Source organism: Trichosurus vulpecula, chromosome 3, assembly GCF_011100635.1.
Source record: "Trichosurus vulpecula isolate mTriVul1 chromosome 3, mTriVul1.pri, whole genome shotgun sequence".
Taxonomy (NCBI): Eukaryota; Metazoa; Chordata; class Mammalia; order Diprotodontia; family Phalangeridae; genus Trichosurus; species Trichosurus vulpecula.
The window spans coordinates 17,039,161-17,053,070 of record NC_050575.1 but is presented as its reverse complement, the minus strand read 5'-3'; the positions used below and the strand labels follow the sequence as shown (position 1 = coordinate 17,053,070).

General features: G+C 41.0%; 1 protein-coding gene across 1 annotated transcript in view; it reads right to left on the bottom strand.

Moving 5' to 3' along the window:
- The window catches only part of RCOR1 (REST corepressor 1), a 132,236-nt gene extending 120,725 nt beyond the window's left edge, over positions 1-11,511 (bottom strand). The window contains exons 1-2 of the mRNA XM_036750439.1: positions 10,667-11,511; positions 10,441-10,500 (exon numbers count right to left, since the gene is read on the bottom strand). Of these exons, the coding sequence (XP_036606334.1) occupies positions 10,441-10,500; positions 10,667-11,030 (424 nt within the window). The 5' untranslated portion in view covers positions 11,031-11,511. The remainder of the gene's footprint in view (positions 1-10,440; positions 10,501-10,666) is intronic.
- Positions 11,512-13,910: the final 2,399 nt, after the last annotated feature.

The following is a 13,910-nucleotide window of genomic DNA, read 5'->3' as shown; positions in this document are numbered from 1 at the left end:
GAAACTTTTATTAGCCAAATCCTAGTAGCTAATCAGAATACTCAGATAACAAACAGCAGCTACACTCCATTTTTAGGGGGGAAAAACCAAAACCAGATAATTTTCCAGAAGAGGAAACTTATGTTTCAGAGGTAAAGTGACTTAACCAAAGTTGTACAAACACAGCTAGTACATTTCAGACCTAGGACTTGAATTCGAGTCTTCCGACTCTAGGACCAAGTTACTTCTGCTGACCAATGGCAATAGCACCGCTGTTGACCTGTCTAGTTTCTGGGGTATGTCATAGGCTTAGTCCATCATAGCCTAAATTCTTAGTTTCTTCAGCAAGAGTACCACACAATGATAGTTGGTATCTATCCACGGTAAGCACTTATTTCAACTCCTTTCCTATGTTTTACAGATGAGACCTCTGAGCCTCATTCATATCGACTTGATCAAGGTTATACAGTGAGTTAGTGGAAAAGTTGGGACCAAAACCAGGTTTCTTGAGTCATGTTTAGTGCTTTTTACATATATTATCATTCTGGATCAGAGTAATTATTTACCACCCTGGAAGGTTGTTGGTTTTGTTTCTAAAGTCCTGCGGAGATGGTTTTGTTTTTTAAAGTTTTGGTTAGTACGCTTTCCCTTTGGAAATAACTGTATTAATTTATACACACTTTGTATTTGCTTGTGGACATCTTGTATCCCTCAAATGGAATGTAAGCTCCTTGAAGGTGTCACATGTTTTTGTTTCCCCAGCACCTTGTGCAGCAGCTTTTAGGTGGTGGGAGATTGCTAAATGTTTGAGTTGTGGGAATTTTGCTACTATATTTCTTTCTTTCTGTGGGGTTGGAAGTATTCTCCTGGCCCATGAATGACTGCATCTGTTAATTTCTGAGTCTGTGTTGCTTGACTGCTTTTGACTTTTAAAGAAGTGAATACTGGAGAGTTAGTCTAGGGTGATAATACTTTAGCTAAAGCATCTTATTAAAGAGAAAGGCTCTTATTAAAGAGGTGGAGGAAAGGGAAAGAAGAGAAGGAGAGGAGGACAAGAAAAGGCCTCAGGTTGGCATCTGAGCTCTGGTTTTGTTTTGTTTTTAAAGACAACTGGGAATTCTGTGAGGAAGAAATAAAAGAGAAGCACTTTCTAAGCATGGAGGATCACTCCTACAAAGTCAGAAGAGATACTGTTGTGTTTGGTAAAGAGCTAGTGGCTAGTTTAACTAGAAGAGACAATGAACGCATGAACAGGGTCAAAGCATCATTCATAATTGCTGTTGTTCTGTGGTTTCAGTGTTCAACTCTTCATGACCCCATTTGGGGTTTTCTTGACAAGGATACTGTAGTGTTTTGCCATTTCCTTCTTCAGCTCATTTTACAGGTAAGAAAACAGAGGCAAACAGGATTAAGTGACTTGTCCAGGGTCACACAGGTAGTAAAATGTCTGAGGCTAGATTTGCACTAAAGTTCTCCTGACTCCAGGCCCAACACTCTATCCACTGCTCAATCTATAACTGTTGCTCAAGACTAAAAGTATCAATTACCCTTAGGACCCAGCTCTTATGTTACTCATACTGGTCTCTGGAAAGCTAGTACATGGTTTTATTGGCAAGGAGAAGGAAAAGGGTACAAAGAACAACCTTCTGACTACCACTTCTTGAAATAGACTTCAAGTTCTCAGGTTTATAAATAATACTTTGTTCGTAAACTCTTTAACCAAAGCTCACAGTTTCCTAGTAAAGGGCTTTAGTACACACAAGAAAGTCTAGTAGTATGTCTTATTTATAAGACAACAACAAGATGCGAATGGAATTGGCAAGGAAAAAACTTTCCTATATTTTTATTGGGGTTTAACTTTTTTCAAAATTAAACAAAAATTTAATTTAAATATAAAGTCACCTTAAAATTCCTTCAATTTGCACTGTTCTTAAAAAGTGTATTCACAGCAATTCTCTCAACAAACTTCCTAATTCCTCCAAAGTGAAAAAGTAGAAAAAATTATGGATTTGGAGTCAGAAGTCCTGGATGTAAATCCTGGTTCTACCATTTAAGCTCTCTGGGACTGCTTCCTCATCTTTAAAATGAGGGGGTTAGAAGAGATGACCTAGTAAGCAAGGTCCCTTCAAGCTCTAAGTCCATGAATTCTATAATACGGCTTTCATCAGCTCAAAGGAGAACTATTCAAATAAAGGCCTCTCATAGTCAAATATAAAATATTCAAACCTGAAAGAAAGGCCACAGAGTAAAAAGTCATTAATTCAGATACTATACTACCTAGGAATTCCTCTGGCCCATGACTAGATTTAAGGTATTTGGGGGTTTAATTTTTTTTAAAGATCTTTCCTATTTTTATTGGTATTAGGTAAGAAAAAAGGTTCTCTTACGTAAATTCAAAATGTACTTGTCTATACAGTAAAACAGATTTTTAACATAACATGTCTATATCAGAGATTTTTGTGTACAGTTATATATACTAGAAAGTAGCAAAGTTATTAACTCAAACATCACTAATTTAGATTTACTCGTCTGAATTAATCAGTGAGGTTTTACACTAATTTAAATTATTCTTCTAAGAATGATATTTTATTTTTTGGTGAACCAGAACTCATTGCCAAAGACTATTAAAGCTAGTATTTTAGAATATTTATTTTATGCAAGTTTTTCTCTTCTGAAAACTGTATCATAAAGCATATTATTTTGTACTAAGAAAGCAACTAAATTTACTTGGGCCCATAGTAAATGTAAACGGACTTCATCTGTACAACATATTTAAATTAAGCTTTGGACCTTCTAGAATACTTAATATAACTCCAGTGGGAGAAAAAAGACAATGCTCAACTCTAAATCAATCATCTCTTCTGTAAAAATTGAATAGGGATAAAGGTACACTTATTTTTTTTTTTAATCAACTTGATAAACACAAGATAGGGACAATATGGCGAGGCATGTCCTGTGAAAAAGAACAGAGTTTAAGTGGATTGCAAGCTCAAAGAATGAGTCAACAACATCAACTCTAAGGCAAAAAACCAATGCTATACAAAGGCTGTACTGAGAGGTATAGCATCCAGTATGAGGTAACTAACACTTAAGATTACATTTCACCTTGGTCAGACTACATAACTAATCCATTTGATTCTGGGCATCACATTTGTAAAAGATTAACTAGAGTATGTCCAAAACAGGATGACCAGAAGGGTGAGAGAACTAGAGAGCATGCCATAATTGAAAGTAAGGAATTCTCTTCTATAGCAGAGAAGATTTGACTATGGCAGAGGACATGATTGTGACATTAAAATGTCTGAAGACCTCTCTGGTGGAAGAGGAATTAGATTCATCTTGCTTTTCCCCAGAAAGCAGAACTTGAAATAATGAAGCTACAGAGAAGCTAGGCTCAAATTTAAGAGCAAATTTTCTAACCAAAACATTCCAAAAATGGAAGAAGCTGCCTCAGGAGGTAATGGATTTCCTCTCACTGGAGGTCTCAAGCAGAAGACCAACTATTTGTTAGGAATGAAGGGATTCTTGGTCAGGTACAGGTTAGATTATCTGGACACGTGACCTCCTCTGTCTCTTAGAGTCTGTGTGTGTAAAGCCTAAATCTTACTAAATAGTCACTAGTGGTTCTGAAAAACAAAACAAACTGACATAATAAACACCAGCCAGGAGGCAAAGCACCAAAGCCAACTTTCAACTCACTTCTTTCCCAGGTCATTACCCCTATACTGACTATATTCTACTACCTTTCCAATCTCAACCCTTCAACGTACCAATTCAAGTCTACACTAACTCTGCCCTGCATTTCTTGACCCTTCATCATTATCAGTCTTTGACAAGCCCCAACTCTAAACTGCTTCCATCATCTCCTTCCTTTACTCCTATATACCCTTGCTGAACAGAAGTACAAGAAAATGATGGGGATCTAGCATAAATTTGTTATCTAATCTCAACTAGGCCCTCACTCAAGCAAGAGAAACATTTTATTTCAGGATTCACTATCTACTCTCAACATTCATCTCTCTCCTCAAGCCTCCTGCTGTACCTTCTCCCCCCACCCCCAGCCTAGAATTTCACCTCATACTTAAACAAAAAAAAATTTTTGAGACTATTCCCCAACAATTCTCTCTTCTTCCAGATTCATTTTCTCCAACTATCTCCTCCTCCACTCTAGTCTCAGATGAAGAGGTGGCCCTTGTTGCCATGGCAAACTCCTTTAGATGTACCTTTGATCCCATTCCATCCCAACCTCTCCAGCAAACTGTTCCTACTCTTACTATCCTTCCCACTCTTATCTTAAATCTCTATGTATTGGTTCCTTTACTGATGCCTATGTCTCTCTCATCCTTAAAAAACCCTCACTTAGTCCTAACAACCAGGCTAGCTATCACCCACTTATCTTTCCTTCCCTAAAAGACTAAACTCCTGGAGAAAGCCATCCACAATAGGTGCTTACACTTCCCCTCCTCTCCATCTGTTCTGAATCCTCTACAATCTGGCTTCTACTGTCTCTTAAATTTCTAGCGATCTCTTGTCAAATTTAATGGCCTTTTATCAATCCTGATCCTTCTTAACTTCTCTGCAGTATAAGACACTACTGATCACCTTCTGAATACTCTATCTTTTCTAGGTTTTCATGTCATGATTCTCTTGCCTGTCCAACTGATCTCTCAGACTCACTCACTCTTTCTTTATCCATGTCACAGCCATGGTCCCTCAAGGCTCTATTCTGGGCCCTCTTCTCTGTTCATTCTCTCCTTTCAGCTCCCAAGGGCTCAATTATCATCTCTATGTAGATAATTACCAGATCTACATAGCTATCACAAATCTATCTCCAGACCTAAAAGTTAAGCATCTCCAACTACCTCTTCGACATTTGGAACAGGATGTCCTGTAGGCATGCCAAACTCAGCACATCCAAAATAGAATTATCTTTCCTCTTAACCTCTTCCTTTTCCAAACTTCCCCATCACTTCATAGCAGGACCTATGTGGCATGGAGGATAGAGCCAAGGAGATGGAATCATTAAGACCTGAATTCAAATGCAACCTCAGGCACCCATGACCTATGTGATCCTGGAGAAAGTCTTATCATTGCTCAGTCATTTTCAGTTGTGTCACTCTTTGTGGCCCTATTTGGGGTTTTCTTGGCAAAGATACTGCAGTAGTTTGCCATTTCCTTCTCCAGCTCATTTTATAGACAAGGAAACCAAGGCAAACAGAGTTAAGTGACTTGCCCAGGATCACTCAACCAGTAGTAAGTCTAAAATTGGCTCTGAACATGGGAAAATGAGTCTTTCTGACTCAAGGCCCAGCCCTCTACCCACTGCACCACCTAAACATCCTTGGGAAAAGTCACTTAACCTCTATATGCCTCAATTTCCTCATTTGTAAAACCTCCCAGGTTTGTGATAAGGATAAAATGAGATAATATTTGTAAAATAATTAGCACAGCACTAAATATAGTGGATATTTAAAATTAAAAATTGAATTATCATAATTGAGAGTACCTTCATCCTCCCCATCGCTTTGGCTCAAAAGTTCAGTGTTATCCTCACTCACTCCACATGTCCAATGTGCTGTCAAATCTTGTTTCTAATTTCACGCCATCTCTCACACAGTCCACTTCTATCCACTCATACAACCACAACTCTAGGTCAGGAACCCATCACTCCTCACCTGAAATATTACAGGAACCTGGGCTCCTAGCTTCAAATCTCTTCCCACTCCAATCCAGCCTCCACTTAGCTGCTAAGATTATTTTTCATGTGTAATAGATCTGACCATGTCATTATACCTACACAAATTCCAGTGGCTCCCTATTACCTCTAGGACCAAATGTTTAAAATTCTCTTTGGTTTTTAAAACTCTCCATAACCTGGCCCAGTCTTCTAGCACTATTCCCCTCCACATACTCTACAAATATACTGGCCTACTTTCAAGTCTTTCTCTCTCCCAACTCCATCTCTCATCTCCATCTCCCTACGTGTACACTGGTTGTCCTCTAGTCAGTCAATAGACATTTATTAAGCACCTACTATGTGCCAGGCACTGCACTAATCATGCGGATACAAAGAAAGGTAAAAGACAGCCCCTGCTTTCAAGCCCACAGTCTAAGCTCACATGAAAACAACTAGGTACAAAAAAAATTACATATGGGATAAACTGGAAACAATCAACAGAAGGAAGGTACTAGAGAGTCAGGAAAATCTTCCTATAATGGTGGACTTTAGCTAAAACTTAAAGGAAACCAGGGAAGCAAGGAGGCAAAAAAGAGAGAAAGCATTCCAGGTATGAGGGACAGTCAGTGAAAATGCACAGGAGCTGGGAGATAGAATGTCTTTTTAGAAGAAGAGTAAAAAGACTAATGTCCCTAGATTGAACAGTAAATGGAGGAAGGGGCATGTAGGCTGTTAAGAAGACTGGTGAGAGGGCAGGTTATTAAAGGGTTTGAATGCCAAACAGATATGTAAAATATACTTTGTATTATAAATATACTTTATATTTTATTCTGGAGGTAATAGAGAGTCTCTGGAGTTTATTGAATAAAGCAATTCCATGATCAGACCTGCTCTTTGGGAAGACCACTTAGACTACTAAGTGGAAAAAGGGAATGCCCTTCTTTCTCAACTCTGCTTCTTGATTTCCTTCAAGACAGATCTCAAATCCCACCTTCTACACAAAGTATTTCCCCAGCCTCCCCTTTTGGGTTACCTTCCACCTACTCTGTATATAACTAGCTATAGTAAATTACTAACACTATAGTAACACTAGTTACTATTCTTCCACATTAGAATGTACATGCCTTGAAAGTATGGACAGTGGTTTGTTTTGTTTTGTCTTTGCCTTTCTTTGCATCCCCAGGGCTTAGCACACTGCCTGGCACGTAGCAAGGACTTAAAATGCTTGTTGACTGACATCACTGAAATACATACAACTGGAATACAAAAAAAAGAGAATATGGTACCCTTACTGGACTATAGAATAGCAAAGATCAAAGACTTTAACACACTACTATAAAGTATACTAATAAAATTACAGGAGTTTTCACATTTACATAGGAGAAACTATATTAACTATTTCAAAATAATATTCATGACTTAGGAACATAGTGAACTGTAGACTAATAAGTAGAACTGAGATCATTTTCTTTGTGATAGCTGAAATAGATCTCAGAAGAGTAAAGTCAAAGGTAAAGATTTAAAGAAGCTCAGAAAAAACAGCCTAGAAAACATCACTGGGGTCCATATGATCCCAACTCTGAGGACAGCCACGTTCTTCAAATAACAAAAGTTTATTCTAAGTGAAAGGTTCATTTCCCTGTATTACACTTTCAACTTTCATATTTTTTATTCTGAGCGCTACTAAAACCTTGCTCTCCCAGTGTAAACAGACAGTAATTAAGATGACTTTATTACTGATTTTTTCAAGTAGTACTCCATTGATCTAGCTTAGCTCTTAATTAAATTGTAAGAACTGAATCAACATTGTTATTCACAAATTTCATGACAGAATGATTGTATACGCCAATTGGTCTATAAAAAGGGGTAGGGGGGCAGTATTATCCCAACTTCATAATAAGTTATAGAGTACCTTAAATAAACTTAATGGAAGAATATATTGTAGATAATAACAATAAATGAGTCTAAAAGTTACCGTTTAGCCAGTCATCCCTTCATCCTTTACTACCCCCAAACACTTTACTTAAAAAGTAACACTTGTTAAATCTAATTTTCACTTTCTCTTCACTGATATCTGGTAGAAAATCTAAAGAAGAGTAACACGGCCAAAAACCAGGCAGAAAAAGCAATAAGGACCTGGTTAATCTTAAAATGAATAAACTTCCCGGAAGAATGCTTTCCCATTACTATACTTAGCTAGTCTAAAAAGAAGAACGATAAATTCCCCAAAATTATTGTCTCTCTGTCCCCTCTACCCCAATTATTTGGTTTTTTTTTTTAATTTCCATAAGTATAAATCACTAAGCAAGAGAGCCATCAGTTGTGAAATTACAATAAGGCCAAAAGCACAAGCTTTAACCTAGAACCAACACCAACTTTCTGATGTATTCACCATTTCAGACTGGTATTGTTTGAAATTTATTGTTACAGTTCAAATTTTTCATTTTTGTTCTGTTTACACAAAAACAGGCCAGTTATACCATTTACCAGAACAAGAATATCTACAATGTTCTACTTTTTACAAGGGGCTTCTAATAAGCCCACAACTGGCAAATGTTTCCTTGAAAAGTGTTAGGCAGGTAAAATATAAGCTGTTACAGATACTCTTCCATGGGAGGATAAACAGGCCAAATCCTCAAATTGCTAATGATGCAATCAAATATTAAATTATTAAGTCAGACCAGCTGTATTCAGCTAAAAAGCAAAATTTTCAGTCTTTTTTAGTTCCCAATCTGCTACCTTTTCTTGTGGCCCATAAAAGGTTTCAAATAAATGTAACCAAAATGTATCAAATTAAGCCAAGATAGTTGCAACTTATTAAAACTAGAAGATGGAGAGGATAACTGAAAAAACACACAATATTTTGTGGATACTTGGTGACAAATTCTATTTTAAATATGCAAAAGAAATGATGAGCTTGACCTACAAACTGAAGAAAGGGTCAACTGTAACCAAAAAACAATATGCTTCCCCTGGTGGCTGACTAAGGAATGGAGGAGTCATGTGTAAAAAGTGGGGAGGAGGGGGGGGAGCCTAGCTTCCTAAGTCTGCTCTGTCATTCAGACAAATGAGAAATGACTACAAAAATGGGAGAGGCACTCTCCAAATTCAGGTAAATAAAATTATTACAAAGTAACATGGAGGTTTGTTTTTTTTTAAAAAACACAAGCCTTTGTGTACTGACATCTACATAGTTTGAAAGGTTTGTTTTCACTTAAAATAGACATTATCAAAATTACAAAGAAAGATGAAATTGCAGGGAAAAAGTGCATTTTCAAAGTACAGGGGAGTAGGACAAAGTCATCTCCACTTAGTGACTTCAAATATCAAATCACAATAGATACCCGAAACCTTCACCAATAGAGCAAGAGTTGTACCTCTTTCAATGACTGGTCCTATCCTATTAATTTTCTGTTTGTATACTATGGAAAAGAGGTTATGCATTATTCAAAGAAGTTTGAGCCATACAAATGAAACAACTCCAGGTCTAAAAACCTCAGCAATCAGAGTGTTTGACTAAGGGTCAAGTTTAAAAAAAAAATGTTTTTTCAAATAAAACTTCTTCCTTATAAGAATTCTATACACCAACCAACATGTCGAGTAAACTGACAAGCTGAGATCCCAAGCATTAAAATCTAACTAAAATTCTTTTGTCTGCATGCAGATTTGTTCATATACCACTTTAAATTATCTTGGACATAACAGCAAGCAGGATATGGTTTCTTGTTTCTGAGGGACGAATTTGGGGCTAGTTATTTTTAGATTAATCTATTCTTTAAGATGAGACTTTTGATTATCTTATTTTCATAATTTCTCCTCCCCCTCCACCACCACCACCACCCCCAAAGGAAAAAAATTTACAAAGAAGTCTCAAAAAAAAAAAAAAAAAAAAGCAAACTGCCACATGAGAGCCTCTTCTGGCTAAATAAGCTTTTCTTCTGCTTTTTTTCCAGCAAAGCGCCCTCTGGAACCCACTTCTCTTATAAACTGAAACAATATGTATTTTGTCCTTATTTCATCCATCCTTGACATTTCAAAATCAGGGATAAGCAATGGCTCAGGACGCCAAAAAGGAAGAAAAGGGAATCTTGAGTAATGATTGATTGGGTAGGGGTGTCTATTCTATACGGTCAGTGAAATTTCATTAAGTCCATTTAGCTTGCTAGATGCTACTTCACCACCACTAGCATAATCACTGTGAATGTGAAACTAACCACACCTGAGCCAGAATGGAGTCAGTACAAATGCTCCCACCACTACATCCCTGCTATCAATACATTCTCAGCTCTCCGGAGGACAGATATCAAATCGTAAGTTACACTGGTATTTCGTGAAGGAGAAATCATCTTTTTTTATAAGTCTGGAGGCACGTTGGCAGAACACGTTCTCCCCCCCCCCCCCCTTGCTGTTCTTCCCTTGGACAGCAGGGCGAACACACACAAAAAGAAAGTTGTTGATTTGATTCCACTCCCTACCCAAATCCCCTCATACTCCTTAAAATCCATATGACCCTACGTTTTCCCGAAAGATCTGCTCCCCAAGAAGTGAAAAGGGTGGGGTGCCTGTCCCTCAAATAGAACCCACCTGGAAGACTTGTGTGCAACAACCAAGGACATACACAACAGCAAAGTCCCCCAGCACCGTCTCTAACCAGTTTGAGGCTACTACCCTACCCCATCGGTCTCAAGCTCTAGATACCATCCTCTTCCCCCCCAAGCAGGGGCAGCGGCCACCCAATGTCTGGAGGACCACCCCCCCCCCAACCCCAAGGGTGCCAAACTCACCAGGATCAAAATCGGGGACCACTGCCTGGTACTGGGGTCCAACTCTCATGCCACCTCCTCCTATGAATAAAGAGGAGAGCGGGAGGGAAGTCAGCGAGGGCTCCGGGCTGAGTTTGGAAGATGGGCAGCAGGGGACGACGGGGACGCCCGGGCGGAAGGGGGAGGGGGGAAGGGGGGGGGGGGGGAGGCAGGGTAGCCTCGGCTTGAGTTTGAGGCTATCACCTACCATGCTCTTCATCACTCGAGGAGCCCGAGCTCGCTTCCTCCCAGGAATTGGTGCTATTTCCATTGGGCGCCGCGGCGGCGGCCGTTGCCAAACTTTTATTATGGCCATTATTGGCGGAGCCGGCGGCGGCCGAGGCGGAGGCTGCAGCGGAGGAGGCAGAGGCGGCCGAGGCCGAGGCGGAGGCTGAGGCTGAGGCGGCGGCGGCAGCGGCTGCGGAGGAGGAGGAGGAAGAGGAGGAGGAGGAGGAGGCAGTAGTGGTGGTGGTGGCGGCGGCGTTGGCGGCGGCGGCCGAGGAGGCAGCGGCATTATTCCTCCCCCTCCTCTTCCCCAGCACCTCCGGGCCCTTCTCCACCATGGCTGGCATCGAAGGGGACGGCGGGGCGCGGGGAGGAGGGAGCAAAGTGGGGCTGAGGGGCGAGGCGGAGGGGAGGCTCGCCGCGAGGGCGCGGGGAGGGGGGCGCGCCCGCCGCCCACCGAGGGGACCGGGGGCCCGGGGCTCCGGGGGGCGACAGTTGGAATCGGGGCTGCCCGAAAGGAGAGAGGGCTGAGGGAGAGACTTGTGACGGCAGCCGGGTACGCGGAGCCGCTTCAACGCCCCAGCTCCGAGCCAAGCGCAACTTTCGCTCTCATCGCCGCCCGCCCGCACTTCACTGGCTCAACTACTCTGGGAGCAGGGAGTCGGGAGGAGGGGGGAGGAGAGAGGGCAGGGGAGGGGAGGAGGAGCAGAGAGGGAGCTCAGCCGAACCCAGCCGGCCTGAGGAAGGCCCCGCCCCTCTCCGGGTCTCTCATTGGTCCCTCCGGGATTTTGGAAGCGCCACCGTCACGTCGGTTGGCTGGGATGCCCCGTCCGTCAAAAGGAAGATGGGTGCGGAAGGGAGGGGGAAGGAGGAGGGGGCGGGCCTGGCGCTTCCGTTGCTCGAGTTCGGTTGACGCGTATAGTCCGCTGTACGTGGTTGGGGGTTTGCAATCTCTCTACGCCCCATGATCCCTCTCTCTAGTCTAGGCAATGGAGAGGACTTAGGCTATCTCCCCTCAAGCACCCTTCCCGATAACACCCGCCAACCGACACCCTCATCTGGCTACCCCCAAGGATCCCACCGAAGGGCTAAACAGCTTATTTTCAAAAATATATTTAAAAAAAAAGCTGTTTAAGCCGGACTACTTTTTCTCCTCCCCCTTTCAGCGGAAGGTTACACCACAGTTTGAATGGGTCCATACAAAGAAGAGAAACTAATTGGAAGAAACTAATTGCGCCAATCTCCCTCCCTCCACCCCTATATCTTCTCCAAGGATTGGGGAGGTGGAGAACCAGAGGGAACAGTTCTTTTGAGGTTGGGTCTATTCCCAATACAGTATACAAAGTACCCCCCTTGGGTGAAAGAGAGGAAAGTGGGAGTTGGGGGGTAGTCATCTGAATTGCTGGAGTTGCCCAAATTATTGTGTGTGCTGCGGCCAGAGGAAAAGAGGAGGAGGAGGAGGAGCTTCCTGCTGCGGAGGGCCATCTCCCCTCTCCCTATTCTCCCTCCGGGCCGAACCCCGCCTCCAAAGGGAGCAGGCGAGGTCCCAGCCACTTTGCGATGTTCGACCTTAGACAGCTGAAGATTTTTATTCCCTGTTTGAACAACAGTAGCTCCATAAGGGGATAATAATGTATACATCTCTCTCACACATTCACCCTCCCAGGTCTGGAGTTGCAGTTTCCAGTCAAATTGCGTCTTTGTAGCTAGGTGCGGGCTGGTCAGTGTCATGATATTGTAAATTCCGCTGGGACTGCACCTTATCACAGATTGCATCCTTCCTAACTGTCTCTCAGTCTCTGCCTGCACTCACTCTGTCCCTATCTCCTACCTTAAGCCAGAAAGAGCTAGGGCAGGGTAGGGGATGGAAAAGGAGAGCTGCTGATAAACAGTGGTAGTGCTGCTGGGTTTGGGGGTTGAATCTTCCTCCTTACTTGTCCTTCCCCCACGACTGGTTCTCAGATGTTTAATTTCTCGACTGTAACTGGAAGACAAATGAAGTCCATCGAATGCTCTGGAAGAGTTGCACTTAATGAAAATGGCCGGAATGTTGGAGAAAAGGATAAAGAGAAAATATTGACACCCAAATCCCTTTGTTATGTGGGTCAACTTCCTCCAAAGACAAAGTCCACTTTTCAGTACTGAAAGCACCTCAACCTTCTAAAGAAATGAGTCCACTAATTTCCAAACCCTTGGATCTCCTAAAAAGAACTTGCCTTTTCAAATACCTGGACTTAGTTTTTCGTTGTTTTTACTTTATCCCCACTAGCTCAATCTAGAGCTGAAGAAATTCATGTGAATGGCTGAACAGTGATGTGAAAATTCACAAGTTCAAAGACTTAACGGGACAAAACCCACCCGGGCTATTTTGAGGTCTGATAATACGTCGGGTAACTATCTATAAAATATTGTTTGGCCAAAAATCAAATGTTTTCAAAATAAAATATCGTTAATTGATAATTGAGGAGTGTCTTCAATAATTAATTTTTTTAAACCCTCAGAAAAATAACATCCTTTCAAACCGAAGCTTAATATGTGTAGGATTTACACCAGTTCAGGGATATAAATAACTGCAGAAAAATGTTGAATTTTGTGGTTTTAAAGACTAAATAGTCAGATATTTAAATTCTTTTTTTAATACTACATGAACATCCATTATTAACTTTGTTGAACTAACCAAATTCACTTCTGCTTAAATGATCTTACATTGGTATAAGTGGTACCCATTTTAGCAATGGTTGCTCCATGAATTTTGTACCCATTGTTAATAGAGTAAGAATTATACAATTGTCTTCTTAAAGGGTGTTTTAGGCTATTTTATTCGGATCAGAGAACTGTTTTCATGTAGGTCACTAAATATTTACAGTAGTATTTAAACATTTTTCAAATAACAAAATATCTCAATTTCTCTGTTATTTTTTAGAGAGGCACCTACAATGATGGGGGATATGCTGGACTTGGAGTCAGAGGACCTAGGTTTCCATTCTGGCTCTGGTTTTTTGTGGTTTGTCAGTGTTCTCATACCCAAACTGAAGGAAGTTGGACTAGATAGTCTTTTAGGTTCTTTCCAGCTCCAAATCCTATTATCCTAAGTGACTTTATAGTAAAAATGACATTTCTATTTACCTTTCTGTAACTCATCTGTAAAGTAGGGATATGCTTATAAAGAATTTTGCACTTTCCTTTTCTCAGATTTCATTATCAATTTAACAGCTATCAAAAAAAAA